The 12,403-nt window shown below is 43.9% G+C and overlaps 1 protein-coding gene across 3 annotated transcripts in view; it reads left to right on the forward strand.

Annotated features, from left to right (window-relative positions):
- The first annotated feature begins 506 nt into the window (after positions 1-506).
- Positions 507-12,403, forward strand: part of CA10 (carbonic anhydrase 10) — a 533,205-nt gene continuing 521,308 nt past the window's right edge. Inside the window, exons 1-2 of one of the 3 annotated variants that reach the window (XM_025361853.1) lie at positions 507-604; positions 2,164-2,806. In XM_025361853.1, the coding sequence (XP_025217638.1) occupies positions 2,746-2,806 (61 nt within the window). In that variant the 5' untranslated portion in view covers positions 507-604; positions 2,164-2,745. Of the gene's footprint in view, positions 605-726; positions 1,255-2,163; positions 2,807-12,403 lie in introns of those variants that run through there. The other 2 variants (XM_025361852.1, XM_025361851.1) reach the window with 2 other exon arrangements.

Consider the following 12,403-nt stretch of genomic DNA (forward strand, 5'->3'; position numbering starts at 1 on the left):
GCAGGTCTGCCGACGGTTCCTTTTTCGAATCCCTAGAGTCGGTGGGACTGCGTAGCTCTGGCTCCTGCAGCCGCCCAGCCCAGACAGCTCAGAAAGCTGCTGATCTGCTGTGTGCTCTCTCTTGTTCCTCCGTCTTCTCCCCGCCACTCAGCAAAAAGACCCACCAGACTCCTGGGCAGTTGGAGTCCCTTCAAGAATCTCGGGAGCACTGTAATGTAACTCCTTTAGCTCCCACTCCGCACCCTCGGATGCCGCACAGCCTGGGGGCTGGGATCAACACGGGAAGATTCACTAGATTGACTCTGTGCGGATGAACGGCACCCTTTCCTTCCCCTCCTCCATCTCCACTTATCTACCCTTTGTGCAGTTCTTCGACCGAGGTTTATACTGAAGTAGCTTCTAAACATCAAAAATTAAAAGTGGATAAAAAATCCCCGCGGGGTATGTGTGTGTTTATGTTTGTTATGTGTGTGTTCATCCGCGTTTGTGCAAAATCTCCTAACGTCACAGTTCCCAATCGGGACAAGCGCGCCGAGAAATCCTGGATCTTCCCAGGGATTCCCTCTACGCTCCCTCCTCTTCGTCAGTCAGTAACCCCAAAGAGGTAGGTTTGAGCTTTCGCAAACCACCACTGCAGCGATGGAAGCAAACAAATCTGTTGAGATTTTGTCTTTCCCCTTTCGTTCCCAGCCCTCTTAGGCAAACAGTCCTGAGCACAGGGTTTTCTTCAATTCTCCCGCATCCACACTGCAACCGGGTGCAAGTCTTTCCTAGGCTATAGACAGCCCGCCTCCCACGATACCTTCTGCGGACCGGCTGCCCCTGGCCTCGGCCTGGGTGGGTGGGTGGTGCTCGCGCCGCCCCTACCTTCCCCTGGGGCCCTGGAGCGCCGCGCGCTGGGTGTGTGTGTGTGCGCGCGCGCGGGTTTGGTGGGGAAATCTCCTTCAGTGGAAGCTGCTGAGTGTCGTTGGCGGAAAGTATCCTGGAGCCCAGCAAAAGCCTCCAAAGCACTAGAGCTTCCCTAAAGAAAAGCAGAATAAAAGAAAGACAAGAAGGGAACCCCGTTCCTCTAAAGCTCGGGTTTCCAATAGTCCCGAATCCTCCTGGAGTTGGGCGAAGGCGCAGTTGGCAGCAGCTGCTGCTGACACCCGGACTTGGAAAGGCGGTGTTCCCCCCTTTCGCGAGGAGAGAGGCAGGGACTTGCAGGCAAGAGTTGCACCTGGTCTAGGAACCTGCAGAGAAAAGAACTCTGGGGTAAGTAGTGTTCTGGCACTGGAGCGGAAAGGGGGAAGGGGTGGGGGGCATGAGAGGGACGAAATGGAGAGGGCAGGCAATGAATTATGCAAAAAAAAAAAAAAAATCTCCAATATTTCGCAGCGGAGGGAGAGCACAGCACAGCACTCCCAGGATGAGTCCTGCCTGGGTCTCCCGCGCCGAACCCGCAGCACGAAGTTCTTTTTAGGAAGAGAAACTCGAAAATCCTGGAGGGTAACAGAGGCAGCCAGGGCGGTGCGGAGTGCGGAGGCGGCTGCCAGGGACTGGGGCCGAGGCGGCGGCCAAGGTGGCCTGAAGCTGTAACAGCCAGCCTCCTCCTCCTCCTCATGGCCGAGCTCAGCCGCACCTCCCCGCCCGGGCCTCCTGCCTCCGCCCCCGGATGCCGGGCTGCGGAGCTGACGCTGGGACTCCCGGCGGCGGCTGGGACGCTCACCTGGCCGAGCCTCCTTCTCCTCCTCCTCCTCCCGCCCCCACCTGCCCTCCTCCTCTCTGAGTCGGGAAGCATCGGGATCCGTAGGCGAGGAAATAACGACCCCTGCAGTTGCATTGCGGAAAATCTCGGCAGCGGCGCTAGTTGCGGGCGATGGAAGCCAGGCAACTGGGGGTTCTGGGGAGTCCAGGAAAATAGCAAAGAAGCAGGAAGCGCGCGCGCGACCTGGAGAGTCCGTGGGCCCCCACCGCGCCCCAGTCCCCGGGGCCCAGCCCCTCCCCTTGGCGCCCTGGACGCACGGCCGGAACCCGGCTGAGAGGCGGCAGGCTGCGCGCGGACTTGGGGAGCAGGGAGGGTCGGCGGAGGCTGCCGGCGGCTGGCGGTTTCGGGCAATAATCCCTGCCTCTCTTTCTCTGTGTGTCTGCTGTGTCTGCTCCTTCCCCGCCCCCCGGAAGCAGGAGAAGAACGGCCCCGGAGCGCAGCAGCCACCCTCCGACCATGCCCCGGTGAGGGGGGCGGACTTCGAGGGCAACTTGCCGCGGACTGCCTGGGCTTAGCCAGCGAGCTACGCGCTCCCGGGAGCCCGGAATTGCACGGCGCGGCCCGGCGGGGGGCTATCGTCTATGTCTTCTTGGGGCGCCAGGCGAATCGGGGTCTCATTTTTGCTGGAAGAGCCCAGTGTTGGTGGCTTCAGGTGGCTGCCGCCGCCGCCGCCGCCGCCGCTGCTAGTGCGGTTTCCGCTGCTGGTGCGAAGAGAAGAGACACGCGAGCGGGGAGACCTCCGAGGCAGCGAGGCATCGGACATGTGTCAGCACATCTGGGGCGCACATCCGTCGAGCCCGAGGGGAGATTTGCCGGAACAATTCAAACTGCGATATTGATCTTGGGGGTGACTGTCCCCGGCCGGCTGTCGGGTGGGAGTGCGAGTGTGCACTCGCTCGGAAGTGTGTGCGCGTGTGTATGTGTGTGTGCCGTGTCGGGCTCCCCCCTGCCCCCCCTGTTTTCCCGTCGAGTGATGCACTTGGAATGAGAATCAGAGGATGGAAATAGTCTGGGAGGTGCTTTTTCTTCTTCAAGCCAATTTCATCATCTGCATATCAGGTACGGGACGCGCCGAAGTCACTGGCTGATTTGGGTTATGTTGTGATGTTTGGGGTGTATGGGGTTTTATTGTATGTAGCCGCGGGGCGGAGAGGGGGGTGGCGAGACCCTTTCAGTTCTGCGGGTTTGCCGCCTTCAGAATCAAAATCCTTCTCAGCCCAAGGGTGTCTGAATGTGTTTGGGGGGTGTGGGGGGCGGGACGGGGAGAGTGGTTAGGATCTGTGTGCAGTCCTGGAAGGGTGAAGGAAAAAGTGGTGGGGGATGAGAAAGAAGAGCCAGATGGGTGTTGATTTTCAACTGCTTTCCTGGCTGAGAACTCTGGCGCCGAAATCCGAGCCTTGGCAACCACCACCCCCATCCCCTGGCTTTCAAAGTTCCCAAACTCGGTGGTTCCTGGCTGGCAAAATGGACGCGGGGCCCTGCCCGGGTATCTAAACACTTTCAAGAGACTGCGGGAGGATGCAGGACTGGAGAGTACCAGCAGGGATCAGATATGTCCTCCATGCCTTCCCCAAACACATCAGGACTGATTGCGATGCTTTGAAACCTGCTGGCACACCCTCCTCTACCCCTCAATTTTCTTTTTAAAGCACTACAGTGTCACAAATACCACTTTACATCATGGTGTTTCTTAATTCCCAGTAGCAAGGATGTGCTGGCTCAGACCTCTCAGTCTACTTGGGCCTGTCTGTGCTTTTAAGAGCAAACGGGATTTCAGGGTGTTGAGGTGAAGGAGGTAGGGCTTGTGGACACCTGTGCCTGAGTGTGTTAGGACGGGTTCTGGTTTTTGAGCAGTGTCTTTGTTGGTGCAGGGAATTGGGGATGAGAGGAAGCTGGGAGGGAAAGGGGAAAGCCCCTGGACCAGCAGTATTCCCCAGTTCCGTGGCTCCTCCCATTGAAGGCACCCACCCCATTTCCCTTCACACCTGCCACTTGAGCACCCAAGGAAAAGCGCATTTGTAGTGCTGCCTTCTGCCTGCATTCCTTCTGCAGAACTGGGGACTCGGCCAACTTCCCATGAAGTCATCAGAAGAGGAGAGCAGGATATTGCCCCTTTGAGCAGCCACATTTAAGCAGCATTGGGGTGGAGAGACATGTTTCCTGCCTCTTCCTTCAACCCTGTCAATCCCCTCCCCTTAAGCCAGACCTGATTCTTGATAGGAGAAAACAACCCTAGTTCTGCCCTCACCCTGGACTCTGTTCCAAATCCCAGTCTCGCTTCCAATTTTCTCCTCATAGGGAAGGAATGGGACTCTGTTATCCGAAACCATTCTATGTGGGACTTGGTTATCCTATTAAGAAATTTGTCTCTGTGATACATCAGTGAGATGTGTTGTGTACCTGGCAGACAAGAAAATGTGCCCTGGGGTCACCCCAACTCCTCTAGTGGGACTTCTATTATTCCATTCTGCATCTAGGAGTAAAAATTCTCAAGTGACTTGTAAAGGTTTGTATCAGTCATATGTCCAGATATGAACTGGGTGGCATCTCACAAGGCCATATTTTACATCTTTCTCTTCTACATGTCTATTTCAAACTCTCTCTCTTGTTCCGGAATATTTGACTAGTTATAAAATAGCCTTTCCTTACTTCTCCCCAGTATCATTAATAATTTTCAAATCAGACAAGCCATCTGAGTACCTTTAAGATTTATAAAGGGTTAACATTGATTAAGGCTCTGGATTTCCTCCAGCATCCTCTTTGTCCCCAGCCCTTACCCTGAGTTTGGCCAGGCAATCACCGAGGGCAACAGGCTGAGAAAGGGTCTGATCTTAGCCTCCAAAAAAAGCATTAGTGGGATACCTGTCACAGCTATATTTGATTTGGTGTATCAGCAACTAAATTATTCAAATGGAAGCATTAGGAGGGGGGTTATTTCCAACCCAGGAGGAGTGCTATGGAGTACATGGCCTTTCACATGTATTTACTAAATAATCATTATTGCTATGTAATGAGAGGATAAAAGTGTAAGCAAAATTGCTAGCTATTAGCTAAACACAGAAAACTAGGTTAGCGTTCCAAATGCCTAGTTAGGATCTGCATTAATTTGCACTTTATGAAGACATTTAGGCAGGGATGCAACATCATATACTCTTTATTTTACACATCCATAAACAACTTTAAAAGGCCATTTCTTCTCCATGGTCAGGATGGCCTCATCCTCCTGTAAGCAGAGCCACTCATTTAATAATGCCCATGTATGTGAGAATTATTATTAGTAATATGATTATGACTCACAATTGCTACAGTTTGGGAGACTCAGACTCCATTCTCTTTCTGTCTGGCAGCCTTAGAATGTATAGGAAATGCAATGCACTAAGGTTGAATAATTGTGGCTTTGAGAGAGTTTAGTGGATCTTTCTTTTCTGTCTCCATGATTTGCAGTTTTAATTTACTCATGACTGAGCTCTACTGAAAGGAACATAACCCTGTGATCATAGAATCTGCTAAATCTTAAATTAAAAAATTAAAAACAAAGCACCTCTTTAGCATCTTGGAATGAATTTTCCTGACCATTAAATGGGTGCTAATCCTTACAGAGTTACCAGACATTGATACTTAAAGCACTGATAGAGTTGGCTCCATTACTGAGAAACACCAGGCTGGAAAAGGCTAGTAGAAGTCTGCAGTCTAAACACTTTACAGAAGGAAAATGTTGGTAGTAGATTTGTCGTATGGAATATATATTGACTGAATTTCATTTGGTGGCATTTGCTTTCAGGAACACACTGGTGCTTTGTAGCTTAGTGTTTTGTTAACCAAAGGTTCCAATACTTCCTCTAACCCACCCTCAAATTTCTCCATGGGCCTATTTTGATATATTGCTTAAAGTACAGACACCTGGGCTTGGCATGTTTGATGGTTCTGCACTAATAATTTGGTTTTGATGAAACTATTGGAAAATGGGACTGTTTGGCCAGGCTTAGCTAGATGCTGGGTCAGTAGCACATATGTCTTTTATTTGCGAGATCACATCAGCTTTGGCTACTTAATGCAACACAGCTAGGCTAAAGGGCATGATTTGGGAGTTCTTCTGGCTTTCCATTAAACTCAGATCTCACTTTACTGAAAATGTAAGGCATCCAGGGTCTATGAAGAGATCAGAGAGTTAAAGAGAGAGAACCAGAATGATTTTTCTGTGTACTGCAAGAGCACCATTCCCCTCCTACCAAAGCAGCTCAGATCAGCAAGAATGTATGCTTAGCAGCATGAGGAGAGAATTTCCTGGTCAGACAAGAGCTGCCTAATTTAGTTTATACAACGCATCCTACTTCCTCCTTATGTAACTTTACTTCTTTGTCAGTTTATTCATAATAATAACATCAACAACCATTTGAATTATGTGGCATTTTCACACATTTTACATATATTGCACATATTTAATTCATCTATTCTTAGAATTTGTGGGACAATCTTATAGATATAGCAACCAAAGCCCACAGAGCTTCAGCCTAGAGGTTTCACATCTAGGTCTACCTGAGTCAAAATTCAGTATATCATTTACGTTTTGGTTCAAGATTCCTTTCAAATATTTTTATTTAATTTTTTTTATATTGATGTCTCTGAAAGAATAAATTGGGTTAAATGAATGTAAGTCTTAGAGAATTTGGTAGTAAAAGTTTAAGATGATTACAGTTTAGAGCTAGAATTAAGGTAGCATTTGAGTTGTACATTACCCTGTCCATCAAACAGATGAGGCTATTACCCAAATGCCTCTAGCATCTTAGGATCAGCAATCTCTACAAGCAAGGAATATTTCCTACATTGTTTTCCTAATCTTAACATTAAAATGGCATAACTTCAGTTTTCTTATGTGTAGAAAAGAGATAATAGTACACATACCACATGTTTGTTCTATCAACTAAATGAGATATTGTGTCCAATGATTTTCACACAGCACAGTTTCTATCACATAGTAAGCATGCAATAATGTCATTATTTCCTACAAATCTGGTATTGTATAGGCTTAGTTCATGGTGGAGTAGAGCTTTTACCTTTTTCCATATCAACTTGTTTAAAAGCAAAAAGAAAACCATCATCAGCAAGCACATCTATACCATTGAGCACAAATCTTATTTTCCAGGAAGCTTTGGCTAAACAATTATGAAAAGTCTCTTAATTTTCCTTTCCATACAAATGAGACTGGTAGCATTAAGCTTTGGTGCATAGTCATGAGCGTAACCCACTTTATCCCTGTAAGTCCAATATGGAGTTGAGGCTTGGAAAGTTTACTAAACTACCTGGAAACCATGTAGTACTTATTACCCAGGGGATTCACAGAATTTTTCTTTCCATTGCATATTATAATGCAGTATAGACCCAACTTTAAAGTGCCTCAAAAATGGCAAACTACATATGCTTTCAATATGGCTCGAAATAGAATGTCCCCCAATAAAAAGTCCCACCCTTACAATGACTACTTATCTGATGATCTCCTTAGCAATGTGGCTTCTTTAAATCCAGTTTCCCATGTGATGTCATATAGCCCAGTTACTGACAGATAACCACCATCATAGATAAAACTCTCCAGATAGTGAGTCAAGAAAGTCTTTTGGAGTTGTATAAAATCTCAAGGGCAAAAATAAATGTCAATGTGGACTGCCAGTCCCTTGGCTGGGGAGAGGGGTTTGAGTACCAGTCCAAGTCAGTAACTAACATCTCAATTTATCACTGTAATTAAGCATTATATACTTGGGCCTAAGGGTTAGGTCAAAAAGAGATCCAAGTATCATAAATGTGTATGATAGCAAGTCATTATAGAAAGAATATGGAAATCAGAAGACTTTTCCTTCAATACAACTCCACCTTCATTACCTTTATAACTTTGGGCAGTTTTCTTGACCTCTCAGAATCTCAGTCCTCATCCATAAAATAAAAATTATATTTGCTTTGCCTATTTCAAAGCATTGCTGAGGGAAACTTCAGAGAGTTATTCTTGAATAAACATGTTTTGCGTTATGCAAGTGTAAAGCGTCTGTTTTACACTATATATGCTTTACACTATATATGATCCATACTTAAGATACAGTTATAGAAGCAAAGTTGAGATACATACACACAGTTTATAATGATATAATGTAATATGAGTAATGTTTATTTGTTAAGATATTATTATAAATGCAATGTTGTAATGCTAAAATGCATTGTGATATAAACGAATAAGAATAATGTCTAATTGTTTAATAATTGGCATAAATTATATAGAAGGGAGAAGTCTAGACATGAAAAAAAAGGAGATTGATTTTGGAGATTTTGATGAAAGAGACAGAGGGGACCTCATCATCAAAAAGGAGGAATAGAAACGAGGATGTACGCTAAAGAATGTCCCAGCTGAAATGAAAGATTCACTTTGGGAGATGCTGGAAAGTTGGGATGAGCCCACTTAGGGAGCTATTGAATTGAGAGAATATGAAGTATCCTAATATGGTTATTCACTTTGTGACTTTTGTTTTTTTATTACGGATCTTTGCATCAATTCAATGGATTCTTGGTTAAAATTCATTTGAAATTCTGACATTTCTTTGGATTTTAAATTTATGTTGCATGTCTACAACTAGCACTGTACTTTACAGAGTTTGTAGCCTGTTTGAGATTGTAGACAGTTGAGTTGGAGTTCTTCTGCAGGGGGTGAACTGGAGGGGACTGGAGGTAGGCTCTCAGCTTGCTCATCTGTAAAACAGATACTTACCTCTCAAGGTTGTTGTTCCTACAAGGTAATTATAAGGATAATAAAACACCATTTGTGAAATGGCTAATGTGGTATCTGGAATACAGTAGCCATTAGCCAATACACATCATATGAGAGCAAGCCTGGGTTTTAGAGCCCAGATAGGCAGACATGTGAATTCTAACTTTGGGATTCACTCTCTGTGTGGTCTTGGATAAGTAATTTAAGTTCTGTGTGCCTTAAGTCCTCATCTGTAAAATGTGAGATATAGAAAATGTACAAAAGAATCTGCCATACTGCCTGACGTGTTATTAATCATTCAGTAAATTCAAGTTGCTCCCATAAAATTATCATCATCATCATCATTGACATCAATAATAATACTTGTTGACACTTTGGATCAGTTTTTCTAAATGCCAATTAATTATTTAATCATTTATTCTATGTTCAACAAAAATGTATCGACAGCAAACTGTATGCCAGGCACTGGAATCACAGAAATGAACAATACTTGGTCCTTAGTATTTAACAAGAGAGTACATGCTGTAAAATAGAAGTGTGTATAAAGTATAATAGAAATATAAAGGAAGAGCAATTAACTCTGTTGTGGGTAGATACAAGTGGGGAAGGGAAAAGATTTATAGAAAACATATGAGCTAGACCTAGAAGAATACATGAGATTTCAACAGAACATGGAGAAAGAAGACATATCATGTGGCAAGAATAGTATGTTCATAGACAAGAAGGCATTTAAAAAACAAAATATCAAAGTATGGTGGATTGGGCATATGGAGTGGATGGGTTACAATAAATGACTGGATATAGGGGTTACAAAAATAACCTTAGGCCAGTGCGAAGGAGATTGTAAGCCTTAGACCTTACCTTTTACTTATGAGGAGCTAGCTAATGGGGAGCTAAGGAAAATGACATAATCGGGTTTGTGTGCAACTTAATATTTTTACTTTGATTGTATTAAGATATTACTTAGAAACTCAACTCCTTGTCTTCTTTTCCTGTCAACATTTATTCTTGATCACAAAACCCATTAAAAAAATCCTGGCCTGATAGATCAATTAGGCCATTATGGGACATTCTAAGTGATAGACTTTTTTAAAAATTCATTTTTTATAAATCTCTTGTGGCTCTCATTTATCCTGATCTTTGAGATTTGGTATTTTCAGGTTAAGCAAATACAAATGTCTTCAATTTTGTACTTGAAGAATAATAACAATGTCTTTAGCATTAGATGAAGGCTAAGAGAAATGAATCATCTGTACATGCATTGGTGTCATGAAGATTAATTGTGGGCTAAGCAATAGATACACTATTTGACATAAAACAGATGCTTGAAGCACTACAAAGCATTGTGTAGCAGTTTTATCTTATTACATTCTGTTCAACTCTTATTTCCAATAGAGTACATATTCACTTAACAGAATATACCCCTGGTTAACTAAATGATATATCCAATTTACCCACTCTATGGTTCAGTTAGTATAGAATGAGTGTAGAGACCTAAATTGAAATGGTTTTCTTTGTCCCCTTAATCATTCAACATTTATTGAGGGCACACTGTACATCAGGTACTCAGAATCCAACCAGAATAAGTAAGACAGTGACCTTTTCCTCCAAAAATTCTTCATCTAGTAAGAGACTGATTTTTTAAATATTGGTAGTCACAGCAGAATGTGATAGGCATTGTAATAAAAAGAGATATAGAAAGTGTTTGAGGAGAAGAGAGCAGGGACATCTGACTCATCCTGAAAGTAGGAGGGTTAGAGAAGGAGAGTAAGTAGTGTTAGTAGAGGATGCTTAGGGTGAGTCTCCAAGGATGTTAAAGAGTTGTTGTGGAAGATTTTGGCTAATTAACCAAGAAGGATGTGATGAGAGATGGATGAACATATGAAACAGCATTTGCAAAGGAAGGGAGATTAGATAGGACATAGGACACGATTAATTCAGGGGACGGTCAAAAAGTCAACATGGCCACAACTAACGAGTGTAGTGCGATGGATGAGGTTGAGATGGAAGAGTATATAAGGTATGTAATTTCAATAACAGTAATCCCTTGCATATAATATTGTCAGTAAGAATCACCTAGTGCCCCTCTATGCAAGGAAGGCATCTTTTAAAGGCCCAAGGAAGTATGCAGTTTGCATCCTTCATTAGGAAGAGACCAGTCAGTATTAAAGCTTTGGCTCTTGTCCAGCTATGCTCCACTTGGCACAGATCATTTTCCAGTGTTGTCCTTGGTTCCAGATGGCTTCCCAGAAGCTTTGGAGTAATCCAGATATAGATTACAGAGTTTATATCATCTCTTTACTTAGTTTATTGCCATATATTTACACCCTGGGGAAAAAAAGCCAGGACCCTACTGACTGATCGTGAATTTTACAGTATGTCTATTATCATCTTACTCATTGATTAGTGAAGGTTTTCTGTAACTTTTTTGCAGTTTTTATTTCATGTAACCTTAAACAGAACTTTAAAGGATTTCCAGCAGTGAGGGGCTGGGGTGGGAAGGTTTGGGTGATGAGAAATGATCTAGGATCACTTTTATAACAAAGCCACAATTGCTGTTTATTAGCAAGATTGGGCTGGTAACGGGATAGCCAGTGTGGGGTTTGATTACATTTGCATTAGGGGGCCATCAGCATGGCAGTGGAGAGATTATCAATGGTTATGAAGGAGACAGCATACAAATGCCTTTGCCTGCTGATCTGGGAGAGGTGGTACTTTCGTCACAGTAAATGAAGAATTAATCTTTAACTTTGTCCAATACTTCATGCCTGGTGGCTGAAGGGGCTGTCAGTAGGAAATGAGGCCTACGACTTTCAGGTGAGTTTTCCAGAGCCAAGTCTTGCTGGCTTTGCAACACATTTGGCAGCAATGCCAGAGTTGGAATAAACACATTTACTGAAGGATGTGAGTCAACATATTCTTTCTGCTCCCCTCTCTCTCACTACACACACAGCTACCTTTTACCCTCAAGGAAAACAATTCTGATAGCTGCAATTATTGAGGGAGCATAGGCCTGTCCTCCAACACAAGGTTAGAATAATAATAAATACCTCAGAGGATTCTTGAAATAAACAGTAAAGTAATATATATGGAAGATTTTTTTCCCCGTGTTTAATATATTTGTTAATTTATTCCACAAATGATAACGAATGCCTCCTATGAGGTGGGCACTGGGCCAGGCATAAGATACAATGTAGCAAACAAAACAGCAATGGTCTTTGCCCTATAGAATGTGTATGTAGTGACACACGAATGTGTGTGTGTTTTTTTCCCATTACCCAACCCAGTGCCTGGCATTTAGAAAATGCTCAATAATGAATGACTGAATTAATACATAAATGAATAACAAGGAGAGATTGAGAGTGGCTTTTCCACATTCAGGGGAGACTGGGGGACAAGATCTGAGGCCATGAGGGAGGGGAGATGAAGATGACACCTCTTTCAGCTGTTGTCTTGCTTCTACTGCATGTAGGTTTTTGAGTGTGCAGAGTCACAGAGAATGGGAACCTTCCCAATGAGCAATATGTTTGATAGTTTTCTAGTCCCTGCTCTGACTCATATTTCATTTGACAAATCATCCTTATTTGGGGCACTTTATAGTTGTTTAAAATGTATTTTGGCCCTTTTTGTATTTATGACACCATACCAAAGGTTTGAACTAGGACAATTAAAGATCGGTGAATACACTGTCATTCTTTTCTCCATGTCATCTCTGTTCCTTCTTGAGGAGATTGCTTAGAACATGTATGGTATTTCTTACCAAGTTCCTACTTGGGAGGAAACAACACTTTAGTAAGCTCACTGTTCCCTAGTTAGTGTTGAACTAGAGTGCTTGAGGGAGAATAGCCTACCCCACTTTTTAGTCTTGATGCAGAGCAATACAGGAAATTACTGTGGTCTCTATGGTG

Source organism: Theropithecus gelada, chromosome 16, assembly GCF_003255815.1.
Source record: "Theropithecus gelada isolate Dixy chromosome 16, Tgel_1.0, whole genome shotgun sequence".
NCBI classification, from domain to species: Eukaryota; Metazoa; Chordata; class Mammalia; order Primates; family Cercopithecidae; genus Theropithecus; species Theropithecus gelada.